We start from the raw sequence: 16250 nt of genomic DNA on the forward strand, positions 1-16250 counted from the left end.
GTAGAATATGTAGAAATAGAATTGCGAAGCACTGTAACCGAAACATAACAGTATGCTTCAGGAAGTGATTAAACCAGTAATACTATGAATTAGACAGGGTGTGGTGGCCACGGGCACTTGAACCTCCTGGAAAACAGTCAGAGTGTCCCAATAGCATAACTGATTGTTCACAGTACTAAAAACAGTCTTTGTTTCCTGCCCTGCAGTTAGTATACAGACTCAATCATTGATGTATCTTAATGCTCTGTACGAACAGAAAATCATACTATACATGTATGAAATAACACTGCTGATTACACCTAACACACTGACGGTCAAATGGTTTGTTTGTTGTCTGAATGCAAATGGGACAAAGGCTAAACTGGTGTTAAACCATCAACTGATTGTGACTGAACAGGAAGCATCCTCATAAATAGCTATCAGTGTGTCAGTGCCAGGATTTTCCCTGATCATGGTAGTCAAATGCAGTTAAAACCGTTGTGCTGTGCATGTGCTCCTCTGTGTGCTGCAGTACAGCTCGTTACTTCCATTAAAAAGTGAGTGTCATTAGCAATTCCACAGCGATCCCCCCTTTCGTTAATATTCCTGTACCAGATGTCTCTTTTTTTTTTTTTTTGTCCCGTCTCTACCGGTTTGTTGATAACATGCTGCAGACTTGCAGTCTATTAACACTGAGAGGGCTCATCATCAGTTATTTCTTTGCCACACCAGAGGACATAAATGAAGACATAAGAAGCATTAAAGTTCAGCTGTCAGTCAGTGGATTTTAATTTCCCAACGTGGCTTCGTGTTACAGTGATGACACAGGATGACAGGGGCCAAAACTGTCACATAAATGAGTTTCCTGTCAGTCTGTATGACTTGCTTAAGGCTCTTGGCTCCTTTTTAAAAAGCCAGTGTGAACTCAAAGCAGACCAGAACTTAAATGCTATTATGTATAATTTCTTACCCATGGTACAGACTATATGAACCAAACTATAGGTGTGAAAGTACCCTCATTATGCACTATGACAGTTTTAGTATCTGCTTTTCTGCCTTTCTTGACTAATAGCCCATTGGTTCACCACAGGAGGGTGGGCACGTGTCAAATATATATTCAGTATATTTGATTATCATTTTTTGTGCAATTTAGCAGAGGACCACATCGTCACATCGAGATATTCCTCATGGATTTTGATGATTTATTAATGTAGTAAATGCAGGACTCTCCCTCTGACAGACAAACTCAGACACCCTAAACTGATCAACAACAGCCACCAGATTAACAACATTTCTCACCCCTTTTCCACTTCCTGTTCAGGGCAGGAATATTGCACTGCTATGCTGCCTTGCTGTTCTGTATATTAGGTACGATCACAGAATGGGGACAGCATGGTCTCACCTTTAAGCTGCCGCAGGAGGCGGTAACAGCGCTGAAACTGTGTCTGTATAAACAGGGACAGCTGGCAGGGATCATGGGCAGGACGGGTGTGACGTTTTGATGATGTGTTATGTGTGCGACCACAGGAGATTTAAAAAGCAGCTAGTAGCATTTAGTGGCTAACTCAAAGAAGAAGAACGGCTGAAAATGTCCGCAAATTGGGAAAACAATAGCCCTTTTTAAATAGGAATTGTACAAATTTGCAGGAAAGCCCAATCAGTCTTCGTTCAGCATTGGCAGTATAAAAACAAAATCGGGGAGTGCAGCAAAATGCCGCCTGCTTCTTTTGTTCATACAGAATGTGCCTTTTTCGGGGCAATGGGGGCCGTGAGCAAGTAACAAAATGTGTTGCTCAGCGTTGGACGTAAACGGTGACGTGGGAGGGAAGCCGTGCCTGGTCAGTCCTTCGGCGATTCTCTAATATGTCGGCCCGTTCTTCACCGTCCCCGTCACTTGACGGTTAATGGCCTCTTCGTTTGTGAGGGCAAGGAGGGCGCTCAATTCCTTGTCTCCCCAGTTGCTCATCTTTACAGTGTCTTTCAGGTTTGCGTTTCCCTCTTGCAACTAGCTGCTCATTCCTGCAATCAGCTGTTTCCTGTTAGTCCACCATCAGTGGGTCGCACGTGCGGCGTCATCAACAGCTCCTCCCACAAGTCATCAACAGCCCCTCCCGTGGTGGAACAGCGCCTTGTTCTTTTTAAACCAAAAAGGATCCGCTAATATGTTTACCCCTACGCAGCAGAAATTTGGGCACCTCAGATCAACTCGCCAATCCGGCTCTGTGCGTCTAAACGCTCGCAGCTTGCCTGCAAAACGGCCCAACATTCGCCGAAAATCTAGCAGTGTAAAAGGGACTAATGAGATACAGGAGCTCCTTACCCTCCAAGCAGAGGACGAGATCAGCCGCCATATACCAGGGACAGTTGTTATGGCCATGTTATGCCATTGTTGTTGTTAAGGAAGTGCTGCTGACAATTATGTTTTGTGTCACACTAGAGGCCGACGCTGTTGAGTTAAAAGTCACGCCCATCAGGCCTCTTTTGATTTCATGATGCCAGGATGCAGTCTGTAATTACATGCTGGAGTGGAACGATGCCATAGTCATTTGGTTCTGTGTAAAAATACAAAGGAGGCATAAAGAAAGAGCTTTGTAGCAGCCTAATAATGCAGTCTCTGTTATAAAGGGATCTTGAGTTCAAGGGCCTAGGAACAGCACCAGGCTTTAGAGCCAATTTGACATAGTGGCCAAACCGTGAAATTACATCTTACGTGTTCGTCACTTGATGCCATCGGGCCCAAAAAGACTTTTTCCCATGGACTTACATTGTGAAAGAGTTGCCTGTAAATCAGTGGATTATGTTTTTGAGCATTACAACACCTGCGAAATAACTGGTTCCGCTACCAGAATTGGATTCATTAATAACATTTTGACACTCTACAAGAGCAACACGATTAAATCATTTTATCCCCACTGAAGTTAGAAGAGGGCTGACCTGGAACGAGCTGCGCGGCCAGGGAAAGTCTTTACTGCACCTATCAGTGCGGAAGATCCAGGTAATTTTACACCCAGGAAGCTGAACCTTTTTTGGCTTCATGCATAACTGAACACCTTTCATAGGAATGAACAGGCCATCGCTCTTTATACTTCTATAATTGAGTTCAGATCAGTACAAAATGGAGGAAGATCCCGGAGCGGGTTGGTTATCTGAAGGAGGTTTAGGCTGAATCCAAATGTCCACCCTCTGGACTTGTGGACTGAGCCCTCGTGGACTTCAGTCATAAGTACTGTGAAGAGTTCATGGTCATCATGTAAAGTAAAGAGACTGCAAGCTGCTCATAGACAGCCCTCGAGACTGTTTTTACTCGTTGCCATGGAAACGCTCAGGCGACGATTACAATCACTGTAACTGCTGTCATATTCTGTCTGCTCATCTGTCCCTGCAGATAATAAGATATAAATCATGTAAAGGGTTGTTTTGTGAGTGAACAAAATAAATTTCTGTACAACATACAGACTGCAGACATTCACATACAGAGATGTTTGTGAATACAGCCCGAGCCTATAGGCCTATTAGTTATATCAGAAGATCTTTAGTTGTTTTTTGGCCACTTTTCTAGCTTTTATATTTGGCATTACACTGCGCAATCTGTAGGGTAGGCTGCAATAAAACGCCGCATTTTGATTCCCCTTTACAGTCTGTATTTCCACATATTTCTGTATCAGGATGTTGAATATTATTTCTGACCTACAAGATTCAAGTACTGTTTCAATAGGCTACAGTAACTGTTTGCACACACATAAGTTTTGGTTTTTTTAGTCAGCTATTGAAAAAAACAAACTACCACGTCACATCCGTATTGCAATGAAGTGTGGGCAATTAAATCAGCGAAGTCTGCTGAAGTCTGCGCACCCAAGCGCACTCTCTGGACTCTCTGGAAGTCTGCAGAAAGTCCGCTTAAGGCCCCTTGTGGACTGGAGGAATTGTGGATTTGGACAGTCCTCAGCACTCCTGGACTTGCTGTGAGCGCGCCCGCAACGTCCGCGAGTCTGCAAGTGCAGTCCGGACATGTGGTTTCAGCCTTAGTTTCAGAGGGGCAGATGTGAAACAGACAACTACCCTCTGCAACGTATGCCCCAAAACGATTGCTGCGTAAGGTGGCAGCACCCCGAATCTGCTCCATCACTTACGTCATCACCTCTCTCTCTGAACTGCCTTTCCTTTCTCTCTTTCGCCAGTATAAGCAGCAATGCCCAAGCCAAAAAAAAAAACTTAGAAATAAGTAAATGGATGAAAGCAACGTTCCAGAAAACATGATGGAAAATTTCACATTCATTCAATAAGTCAGTTTGTCAATCATGAATAAAAACTCCCCCCTGCAAACTGCATTTCAGAGCAAATGTAATTTCAGTCGTGTGAATAATTAGACTTAATAATAAAGAATACATTTATTAAAACTTGTCTGATTCCACAATGGCAGAACACTACGTCAGCGTTTCTTCAACAAACATCCTGTTTTCAATATCAATTCAAAATGATAGCAGACCAACTCAAAGCGATACTCAGTATCAGGGCATTCTGATGTGAGGGGAACCACTCTTAAATGTCATCTGAGTTGTTTCCTCCAAACTCAGATTAGTTTACTGTTTTATCACACTGATATGATCGTATGCATCAAAAGGCTAAAACAAACCAACAGCCTGATACAGAGAAAGTAAGATATGTATCATATGTTGCAGTGTAGCTTGAAGGTCATATTGCCTGACCCTCACTGTCCTGTTTCAGAAGGAAATACATCACATTGAGGAGGAGGTAATGATAACGTGTCACGCTGCCTCTTTTTTATAATGCTTCAGTAATGCTACGTTATATGAGCAGCTCACAAGTCCCTCTCCTCTATAATTAGGAGTTTAGTGTTACCTAAGTGTCTGTCAGTGCCAGTGGGTGAAGCAGGTTGTTCAGTCATCAGACAGGCAGAGGGAGGCACTCAGGTGTGCATCCGAACAGCAGCTTGGAAGATATGTCAAGGTTAGTTCAAGCAGGTGGAAACCAGCTCTCCTCCCATCCCCCCTCTCTGCCCCTTTATGCGCCTCAGCAGAGGAACATGCATGGGTCGGTAATGAAGGCTTTCGGAGCGAAAGACAGAAAGACTGACTGACAGACACAAGACTGACAGGCAGGGGCACATGCACACTAGACAGGCGGGAAAGAAAGAGGACATTGATCCGTGAAATGGGTTTTAGTCTTTGAGCGAGAGTTGATTACTAGGTGTGTTTTCACTCAGCCTTCTCTCCGTCTATCTGCTTTTCCAATTAGGAGATAAGACCGAGTCAATATCGAGCAAGGCAATGTGTCCGTGTGTGTAAGCACCCGTACGTTTGTGTTTATTTGTGTGTGTGTGTGTGTGGATCGGCAGGTTCAGGGGAAACGGTGTGAATGAATTCAAGCAGGTTGCTATTAGCTGAAACTTTGAAGTGGAAACTCAGTGATGGTTTATTTTCATTATTGTCAGCAGTGCAGTCATTTAGTGTAAAAAACTTAACAGGAGGGGACAGGACATTACAGTCGAGCCTGTGTGTGTGTGTTTGTGTGTGTGTGCATGTGGTTGGGTGGATCTACAGTTTATGAAAACACTTTCCATGACCACATCTTTAGACAACTTGGCGTTTTCTCCCTTTTTAAATCCTGACTGCAACATTTTTATGAGTTCATATAGAGATATATGTTCATGTGTATGTTGTAAGAGTGATTTAATCCGAACCAGTCTGCCCGCCCTTTCTGACTATCCCCACAGCCCACTGGCTGGAGAAACAGCCTGAAACTCATTACCCTGCTTTGCTGTTGCCAAATGTTGCTGTAGTAACTGCCTGGATACACAAGACTCACAGCCACTCCTCAGTTTTTAAAATCCACATCACGAGACACGATGCCATCGTGTGTCAACACATGTTGTTTTGGTCGACACACAGAGGTCTTTTCCCCCCCATCAGCTGCACAGCGAGTATGGTGTCTGAAAAGTGGAAAGTCTGGGTTGTTCTGTTTGTGTTTGTGAGCGCAGAGAGAAGAAATAATGAACTGACGTGTATAAAAGTTGAAAGAAGGGTGTGTGTTTTTACAGTGAATCATCTCGTACGATCATCAGCCTCCCTTCCTTGAAGAGTGCGACCACGCGTACGTGCACACACCACACTGAGAATAACTGTGTGTTATTTAACGTGCTCCAGAGGCAGCTGCAGGATGGAGTATATTCTTGACCTCCTCTCCTCTGCCGCTGCTGTTACATTCCTTCTGTCAGTATCAGCTGCAGCAGACAGAGAGAGAGAGAGAGAGAGAGAGAGAGAGAGAGAAGGAGGAAGCATTTCAGTGCTCTGATGATCACAATGAGGGAGGGAGTTGTGATGAGGAATCATATTCCATTTAGCTATTGTGAGAGTTGAATCTGTCAGAGGAAGGAAATCACAAGCTGGTTTCTGTTTTGTAATGAATAGATGGCAATATCTTTGAGCGTCTTTTGATGAAAACACTTTGACTGTGAGGCAGTTTGATGTCAGAGAGCTTGTATGCAGGTATCATGGCGAGCTGCAGGGTGTCTTCAACTACAGAGGTGTGCCTCTGTCTCCTGTGACTTTAAAGGCCCAGTGACATTAAAAAACTAAAAACAATCTAGTTATAATCTTGTGTCCTTGTGTTATCTGATCCTATTATTATCCCAGTATTTTTTACATCTTTTCTCCTGCAAAATCAGGTAACAGTTTCAAAGGTTTGATGACTCATCCTGCACTCAGTTTAAGTTTAAGTTTATTTACTTCATTAATCCCCCTGAGGGGAAATTCATTTCAATTCAAGGGGAGTTTACAAAAGTTCATCCAATCAAATGAGACTTTGGGTGACTACCTAGACCAGGCGTCAGCAACCTTTGCTATCAAAAGATTTTTTTTTTTTGGCCCAATAATTTAAAAAAAAAAAAAAAAAAAATCTGTCTGGAGTCGCAATACATATTTGTGTCAGCAACACAGCCTGTTTGATCTAAATTAGCCTATAAGCATTTTTTATGGGTCTAAATGAGCATTCGTTAATTTGTTTCATTCATTTTCCTTAGCCACTTATCCTATTGGGGGTCGTGGGGAGCTGGAGCCTATCCCAGCTGACATTGGGCGAGAGGCGAGGTTCACCCTGGATTTTAGACCAATTTAGAGTCACCAATTAACCTGCATGTCTTTGGACTGTGGACATAATTTTTTTTTATGACTATTTGTTACTTAATCTCTGCAGCGTTAAAGTTCATTCTCACCGTGGGACGGATTTGCGGAATATTCGCGCAGCGCTTTTCCACGTTCAAACCATATACACAGGCGCGGTACGGACGCGGTGCGGAATTTCGTGTAGTTGTGTTCCAATTCCGCGCAGTGTGAACGGGTGTGGGTGAACATGGACGAGTAGCAGCAGCAGCGAGCTAGCAAGCTAACGTTTAACAAATGTCAACATCAACTTTCTTTAGCACTTACCACTCTCACCGCAGCCACCAAGCTGGACAATGGCCTGCCAGACGTCCTTTAATTCATTGTTCATAAAATCATCCCATCTGTTATCAAAAAGGACGGGGTGCTGTGAAACGAGGTTTATCAACCTTTTTCCCATACTGTCCTGCCTGGCTGGATTTCGGACTCTCCCGGGTCTGTGCGACCATAAACAAACAGTTTCATTGGCCCAGCTGTGTAGTTCTGCCGGCGAATTCCGCGGGGGGGTCAAAGTCTGGGTGGAAACTTTTTTCACCGCACGAAAGTTCTGCCCCGGTGTGCAAACTTCCATAAGAACCCATGAAATCAACTTTTGTATTTTTCCGCGAGAATAATCCGCACTGATATTCACCCTCAGTGATAGTGGACTTTTAATGATGAAAGCAAACAAATCTGTCCACTCACTATGAAATTCTCTATTTTCCTCTGAGACATTTTCTTCTTTGGATCTGAATCAATTAGCTAGCTTCACTAAGGAGACTCAAGAATAGCCATCGCTATTTAGATTCGCCAGATTTTAGGAAAAGGTGCCAGGCCGTAGACGAATAACGCACATAGTTGATGAGATGTTAAAACTTTTTTTTTTTTATTCAGTGTATAGGCTACATGTTTTTACAGTTAGAAAATGTAAGAATCACTTCAGGGCTACAACAATTATAAATGAAAATTAAAATGTTAAAAAATAACTTATTAATTTCCATATAATTTTTTGTCAAAGCCACAGGGAGCCACTGGAGACGAGCTAATGTGAGCATGTGGCTCCTGAGCTGCAGGTTGCCTGCCCCTGGTGTAGCCAGGTTGGTCTTATAAAACCACAATTCAGTTTATGGGTTGTAGTAGCTAACAGAGTAGCGTGGAGACATAAAGCATGCAGGGATCCTGTGGATCCTAAAAAGTAAAAGGCACTGGATTAATTCGTTTAAAATTAAGGCCGTAATTGATGTTTAAATGTCTTAAATTAATCTTTAAAAAGTCTTAAAATTGCTAAGATATGGGACGTAGGATTTTCTGATTTTTTTTTCCCCAACATTACATTGTAAAATCGCAAAATAATTTGCAAGAATAATAATTTGCCTAATGCTTCTAATGAGATCAGGATAGTAAAACAAACAGCAGTCATGTTTTGTTTTCGGTCAGGGTGCTCAGAGCAGAGGATCCACTGTCTGCTAGCGAACTCTCACTGTTCCCTGTACGACATGGGGAAGTGCAGTTTCAATGAAAATTGGCTGTTTAACCAAGATTTCACAACACGGCTGAAACCAGTACCAGACAGTGTGTGTGTGAGGCTCTGTGTATTTACTGCAAAAAGTTTTTCCAAACTCAGCGCGATAGGAATAAAGACGGTGGAATCCCACATGCAGAATGAGAAACAAAATTGCTAAGAAAACTTGCCAACAAACACCAGGTATTTCTCAGTTTTGTTCTTCCTTCGTTTCGTTGATCTAAATCCCTCCTGTAATTGTAGGCCGCAGAAATATTGTGTAACACTGGAAAATGCATCATGGTACAGAAGCTAAAGACGTTCTGACTTCTGTTTCACTGGACTCTAAAGGTTCACTCTGCAGGATTATCAGCTACTGTTTTTAGACATGCTTGTGAAAGTGAACGTAAAAGCCAACCCCAGGTTCAGTCTCATTTCACCTTTAGCCTGCAGAAAGATCAAGGGCCACACACTCTGTTAGTGATGATTGAAAGGGAATATGTCTGTATGAGTCTATATATTGTTTTCAGGGAAAATCCTGCAGAGTATATCTTTAAGTTGTTTTCCAGCAAACTGACTGAATGTTTTATATATTTAGTTGGAGAGTAATATTTAACATTAATTTGGAACTGGATGAGTCCGTATTTTCTGCCATCTGTTGTGTACATCAATCCATCTGTAATATGTGTATAAGTCTCAGTAAATAGAGTGCGCTTTTGAAGCTGTTTCCCAGGAAATTAATTGTTAAATGGGGTCGGTGAGATGATTATGAAAGACTTTTATGCTTAAAATGAGAATATGATATGACAAACTTCTGTAAAGCTATGGCATAACGGCACTATGACAAGTTAGACATTGCAGTAGTGTGTGTGTGTGAGTGTGTGGTATTCTATGCAGCATCTACTGCAGTCTGCATAACACCGAAATAAAACTGCCTAAGGTGTCATCAGTCACTCTCGTAGGATCCCGCAAATTGAAAGATTGTCTTTCTTGCAATCCCAAAACTGATTTTGTTGGCTAAAGTAATAAAAGGGTTTATAAGCTGGAATATGGATACAGTCTTCTCTTACTGTATACGATGTGTCATAAAAGTGTTAAATATCATCCAGTACAGCAGTAGATTTTCTGGAAATTCACTCGAGAATCCTTTTTATAGATAAGATAGCCAGATGGGAATGTGTGCTGCATTACCACAAAACAGTGATAGAATTTATTACAAAATAAAGGCAACTGCTGTAAAGATTCACTTCACTGGACCTGCTATGTCAAGCAAGCTTCAAATCTCTGTAAGCAGATTTTTGTACTATACATTAAAACAAATCTGAATCAATGGCTGCCTGGGAGATCTCTTAGGTCCATGACTTTTGAAAGTGATCAGGTGTAATTAACACAATGCAAACACACCAGTATGATCAGTTAAGTATTTCTGAGGGCAGTTGTTCTCAACCATTTTTCTCAACCTCAGTTAAAGCTGCAGTAGGTAGAAAGCGTGAAAACGGTTGATTTTTGAGTCTCATCTGAGTTAGGTTTCGTTCGTCTCCGCCCTGAGCCCCTCCTACCAGACGAGCATGCAAGTATTTTATCCTGCTTGGTTCTATTTCTCCTTCTCTGGGAGCCTCAGCTCTCCCTCACCGCGCAGAAGTCCTCCCCATCCCTCCCTCGCGGCCCCGCACATACTCCCGAGCCTTGGCTCTCCCTCACCGCGCAGCAGCCCTCCCCATCATTCCCTCGCGGCCCCGCACATTCTCCCGAGGCTCAGCTCTCCCTCTCCACGGAGAGCCCTTGGCTCCGCTCCCTCAGCCGACCCTCGCGCCCTCCGGCCAGGCTCAGCCCCACCTCACCCTTCCCCTCCCTCCGGGGCTCCGGGGAACCAAGTTCTGTCTTCCTTTTTTTGGGGGGTTTAGCCGTGTAGGCAGTTGTAGCCAATGCTGGAATAGCTATTTTACCTGGTGCACTGTTCGCCATTGCCGCTTGCTCTCCCCTGCTGCCGGCGGCACGGGAACGCGCATATGCAGTAGAACAGCCAATAGGAACGCAGTGGTCTGAGCTGACCTTTGATTGGTTGATGCACATCGGCACGATACTGATTCTTTAGAGGCTGAACACAGAGCCATGGTGAGGTGCAGAAACCTATTGTTTGTCTCAGACCACTTGATTGACATTATGCTTAGAAGATATTATAACATTTTTATTTTATAATTATACCAAAACAATGTTGCCTACTGGAGCTTTAATACACATTAGGTCACGAACCCCTACTTTATGAAATGTTTCTACCGGGACCTCCATCTGGAAAGATTTTGGCCGTTAGACACGATTAACACCAGAAGTCTATAGTCATCAGCAGCTGAAGAGATAACCGTGAAAGAAGTGACACCTTTGATCACACAAGTCACTTTGAATGTAACCACCAAAGGTCATTATACGTCACAGTGACAGACCTCCAGTTTATTTTTGTAAACTGAAACCAGTTCTCTCAGTGGAAACAAAGCTTTTATTTACTTTTATTTCACAAATAAGAACCGATAAATTGTGAAGACAAAGAAGCCCTCACACTAAAGCATTGTGTGCAGTTTATGCTGGTGTCACATGAGAATAGAAACGTCTGCTAGCTGCTAATTTATGCAGTGGGATACTGTAAGTGTGGGGCTTATGCTAATAATGTTAGCATGTTGTATATGTGGATAAAAATGTCCAGTATAAGACAGTTGTGTTTTTGGTGAACCTTTTGTGTAGGGGTGTGCTATGTCATCTTGTTCACGATAATAATTTTGATATGATATGAAAAATATATATGAAAATACAACAAACATGGCTGGAAATGAAATTCTTACCGACTCCGCAGTGGTTCCAGAAAGAGGAGCAGCTTCAGTAGTGTGGAATAAACTATGGCGTCCTGAATGTCTTATGAACAGCCCGGACTTCTCAGACTCTTTTAGCGACTTACCGCTCAGAGGGAACTCAGTCAGCGGCTCCTCTGGCAGCAGCACAGCATCTCTCCCTCTCCTCTCTCCCTCTGTGCACACAGGAGTCAGTGCCGTCATGTGATTTTGTCATAAACCGTTGGTAATGTAAACCTACATGACACTTGCAGCTCAACAAAAAACTCAATATATGTGACTGTGTGATAGTTGTGGTATCATAACAGCCTGTCACAGGTTACAGCGTGATGATTAGAGGAGAAATGGCAGAGCATAAAGGTCCAGGTGAAAAAAACACAACTCAGTCATTTAGGATTTTGCTAAAAGAAGGAAATCACCTGTTTATTTCTATATATAGATCCCAGGGTACAGTTTATTGTATTTGGGAGCTGTTTAAATGTGTAATTTGTGGTAGATTTTATTTTGTTGAACTATTGATATTGTAAGTGAATCAGAATCTCACTCTGAGTTACTGTTGTTTACAAACTAAAGAAATGAGAAATCATTTATCTTTAGTTTTTACTGAATATTTGACAGCAAGCTGTAAAACTGTGTCACTTATTTTGTTGCAATTTGATGTTCCTGAATGCATAAATACAGAGGTTTTTTTTTTACTACTTTGTCATATCATCGAAAATATCAAAATATTAATTTGTTATCGCAAAAACGCCCTGAAATATTGTGATATTATTTTAGGGCCATATTACCCACCCCTACTTTTGAGTGATAATTGAACCAAGTTTTGAAACGGTACCTTTGTTAAATGTTGCCGTCGTTCCCAACTTCATATCAGTAGAGGAAAACTCCGCTAGGCTAATTCATTCACCATAAAATGTCATAGGCATATACTAATAATGTTAGCATGCAGTATTTGTTTTGAAGACGTGTCTAGCAAAAGTCTCTGACCCTTGTCAGTTATAATGGGTGGCAAATTTTGTACTTTTGTTTATTATTTGTGTTATTGCCATGTTTTAGGTGTGTTTTGAGTCAGTCAAACTTTACAGCACCTCACAGAAACCCTACTGCCAACTAGTGTTGTGGAGGTGTAATTGCAGAGCGACACAAACCCACTACAAAACAGGTAGAAATGCTCAGATGACGCACAAGTATAAAACAGCATTGTCTCACATCTGGCTCATGTCTGCAGTGAATTAAATAGCAAAGATAAACTATTCCCCTTTTTTGTGGACACTCTGAAACTCCCTGAAGGACCCCTGGGGGTTCCTGGACCCCTGGTTGAGAACCACCGTCTCAGGAAATAGTGTGAAGGACTATTTAAATAAGTCTGTGACACTATCATCCATCTTGTCTTGTCTCCACTCATGCCTGCTCTGCTCTGTTAGACATTTACATCCCTCTGTGTCTCTCAATAAGAGAGTTTGATGTGTGTGTGCTCCTCGCTGCTATGATAATGACTCACACTCTAATTAGCATCACTAATCAACTGTCATCATGCTGACCCACTATTTCTGTGTGTCTGTCTTTCTCCATCTAAATTTGGGGATACACGCTCGGCTGCTCGCTCATTATTCACCCTCGGTTTTCAGTGTTTGAAGTCGATTAAAAATACGATTTTTTTCACGAGGCCATAAACGATGATCTGATTAACGCAGTGATTCCATGACTGACTAATGCGGTTTAGCGGATGTTTAATAAGTCCCAGCTATTTCCCTCTTGTTCAGCTCCGTCTCTTGCAGACTCCCCTCAGCTGCAGCTCTCTTTAGCAGTCTCTTACAATCAGACAGAAGCTGGATTATGATGTCTCTACTAGAGTGTTTTTCTCTTCTCTCGCTCTGTCTCTGTCAGTTCAGTTTTGTCTGTGTTCAAAGCCTACATCTTCACTCATTGCACATGTGGTTGTCTTTCCGTCACCACGTCCATGTTGGTTTTTCGATGCTTGTCTCATACCTTCCTCTTGTACCGTGTGTGCTGTCTGTTCAGTGCTGGAGTGATATGACATTTGCTCTGTCTCCATATTTGTAGGGGCATTAAAGCTGTAGGTGGTAACTTCTATAAAATATAACTTTTTGTCGTATATGCGGAAACTGTCACTCTACTCACTCAGCACTAAGTAAGCACCCCAATCACCTCATAGCACTTCTAATGGCTTTACAGCACGTGAACAAAACAACCAGTCAGAATCCTGCACGGGTCCATTTTTGAAAACCCACATCCACCCATACCCATAAAGCTCAGTACCACAACCAACCCGTTAGCTGGTGTTATGTCTGAGTCAAAGCCACACCTGTTAATAAAAGTCACGCAACCTGACCTGCACCTGTGATTAAACACACACAGGCCACAGTCACTCACATTAGGCTGGTATTTAATCTACAAGCTTACACCCCAAATTACTGCGTATATTATAAGAGCCATTTGAAATAGTTAATCACATTTTTCAGTAACCAAATTGTGTTTTAAATGCTGCAGAAATGTATGACTTTGTACCGTGCGTTATGAAATTACACATCATCCTACAAACCATGACAATTCGCTAATTAAAAGTTAGTTAACAATGTTTACCAAGAACAATATTCTGTGGGAAAATAAATCTTGAGGAAACTTGCCTGATTATTACAACGGCATTTTTATAGCAGTTTATCCTACAGTTAAAAAGAAAAATTCGCCATCAGAATATGTATTAATATGTCATTTAAATGTGTTCATTAACAGTTTAACAATAATTTTAATAATATGTTTAACCTGCTAGTATTTAGGGTGCTGACTAGTGAAGGTAGCAACATTCCATCGACTAGTCAACTAATTGTGCACATTTCTAACGAATATGGAGACAGTTTCAGCAAATGACAAATTATTTTCATAGAAATTACCAACCACACTCAAGTATCTTTATTTTATTCCATGAAAGCAGTTTTTTGCCATTTAAAGATCTTATTCTGATTGTTTCATTGTCTCTTCGCAGGTGCAAGAACAAGTTATACCCTGATAATCTTCCTCGTACCAGCGTGGTGATTGTATTTCACAATGAGGCATGGAGCACACTGCTGCGAACCGTCCACTCCGTCATCGACCGCTCTCCGCACACACTGCTGGAGGAGATTGTCCTGGTGGACGATGCAAGCGAGAGAGGTATACACACACACACACACACACACACACACACACACACCCTGCAGATAATTCCTTCAGTGCTTGTGTCTCTTGTTTGAGGCTTAGCCTATTTTTTTAGAGCTACTGTATGATTTTGCTGGGTTTATGTGTGTGTTGCTATGTTTGTGCATGTGTGTGTGTTGGTGCCCAAGTTGCAGTCAGCATATATGGCCTGTGTGTGCCACTCCACCCTGTGCAATGCTGCTAATCCCTGTTTGGGGGAGATTAGGTCTTTAATTCACCAGCCGCAGGGATTACACTCTGTTATTACCCTCAATCCCCCCCATCCGCCACCACACAGCACCATTTCACCCTATGGGACCTCAGGTTGCATGGTGCAAATCAGAGGGTGTGAGTGTGTGTGTGTGTTGGGTGACTGCAGGTAGGGGAGCTCTCTGCAGGTAGAAGGGATGTCGACAGGCATGCTAAGGCGCATTCACACAAGCAGAAACATGAGCACACACCTACCTTTGATCTCTGTTGTTACAAAAGTCTGGAGGAGTGGCTCGTAATCCATCTTATGTTGTGTGTGTTTTTCTGTCTTGTGTGCTTCTGTGTGTTTATTGGATTCTTTTATTACATATTTGTGTTTATTTGTGTGTTAAAGATTTCCTAAAGCGGCCGCTGGAGCAGTACGTCAGAAGGCTGGAAGTCCCTGTCAGAGTGGTGAGGATGGAGCAGCGGTCTGGGCTTATTCGTGCTCGCCTCAAGGGAGCGTCCATCTCCACTGGGCAGGTGTGTGTGCGTGCCTGTGTGCACATACATGACACCCACTACCTGGTGACCTGTTCACCGTATGCTGTGTGCACTCCGGGGTCTGTCTAATGTTTTCTCTCCATGTTTCTAGGTCATCACCTTTCTGGATGCTCATTGTGAATGCACAACAGGGTGGCTGGAGCCTCTGCTGGCCCGCATCAAGCAAGACAAGTGAGACACACACACACATACACACAAAAAACATACACACCTATAGCAACCATAAAAAAATCAATAAACTATTGTTGAGCCTGCAGGGGGCTGGCCCCTGTGTTTATTTGATGCTTAATTACTTATTCTTTGTTTACTGCTTCCCGCAAGCAGATACTCAAATACACACACATACATGCATACACACACACACACACACACACACACAGGGGGTAGGAGGGTGTGATGAGTGACGGCTGATTGGAAGTCACAGCATGGTTCATTGTTTAAATGCATCCTAATGCAAAGCATTAAGGCTCATTTATGCTCCATTTACATACGAGAATAGGCGAGTGTATTTCAAATAGGGCTGGGGTAATATAATCCATTCATCTGATTCAAATCGATCTTCATTTGAACGACCCAATATCGATTTATAAAATCAGAGATCGATCTTTTAATATACGCTTTTCTCCCACAGATATGTGAAGCTTTAACCCTGTTAATCTCGCCGGTAGTAAACGGGCTGCAGTGCTAACTTATTAACGACTGTAGTCTTGAGAAGCTCCGACGTTACCGGCTCTTTTATCTGTAATTGTTAGCTTACCGTTTTTATGTTTTGATGTAGTTTATTATCACGCCACAGCAGCCACTCCTCCTACTGTCTGTGCGAGG

The 16250-nt window shown here is 42.5% G+C and overlaps 1 protein-coding gene across 1 annotated transcript in view; it reads left to right on the top strand.

Moving 5' to 3' along the window:
• Window positions 1-16250, top strand: part of galnt1 (UDP-N-acetyl-alpha-D-galactosamine:polypeptide N-acetylgalactosaminyltransferase 1) — a 76016-nt gene that overhangs the window by 43687 nt on the left and 16079 nt on the right. The window contains exons 5-7 of the mRNA XM_049584315.1: window positions 14482-14648; window positions 15277-15404; window positions 15517-15596. Of these exons, the coding sequence (XP_049440272.1) occupies window positions 14482-14648; window positions 15277-15404; window positions 15517-15596 (375 nt within the window). The remainder of the gene's footprint in view (window positions 1-14481; window positions 14649-15276; window positions 15405-15516; window positions 15597-16250) is intronic.

This window comes from Epinephelus fuscoguttatus, linkage group LG8 (assembly GCF_011397635.1).
Source record: "Epinephelus fuscoguttatus linkage group LG8, E.fuscoguttatus.final_Chr_v1".
Lineage (NCBI taxonomy): Eukaryota > Metazoa > Chordata > Actinopteri > Perciformes > Serranidae > Epinephelus > Epinephelus fuscoguttatus.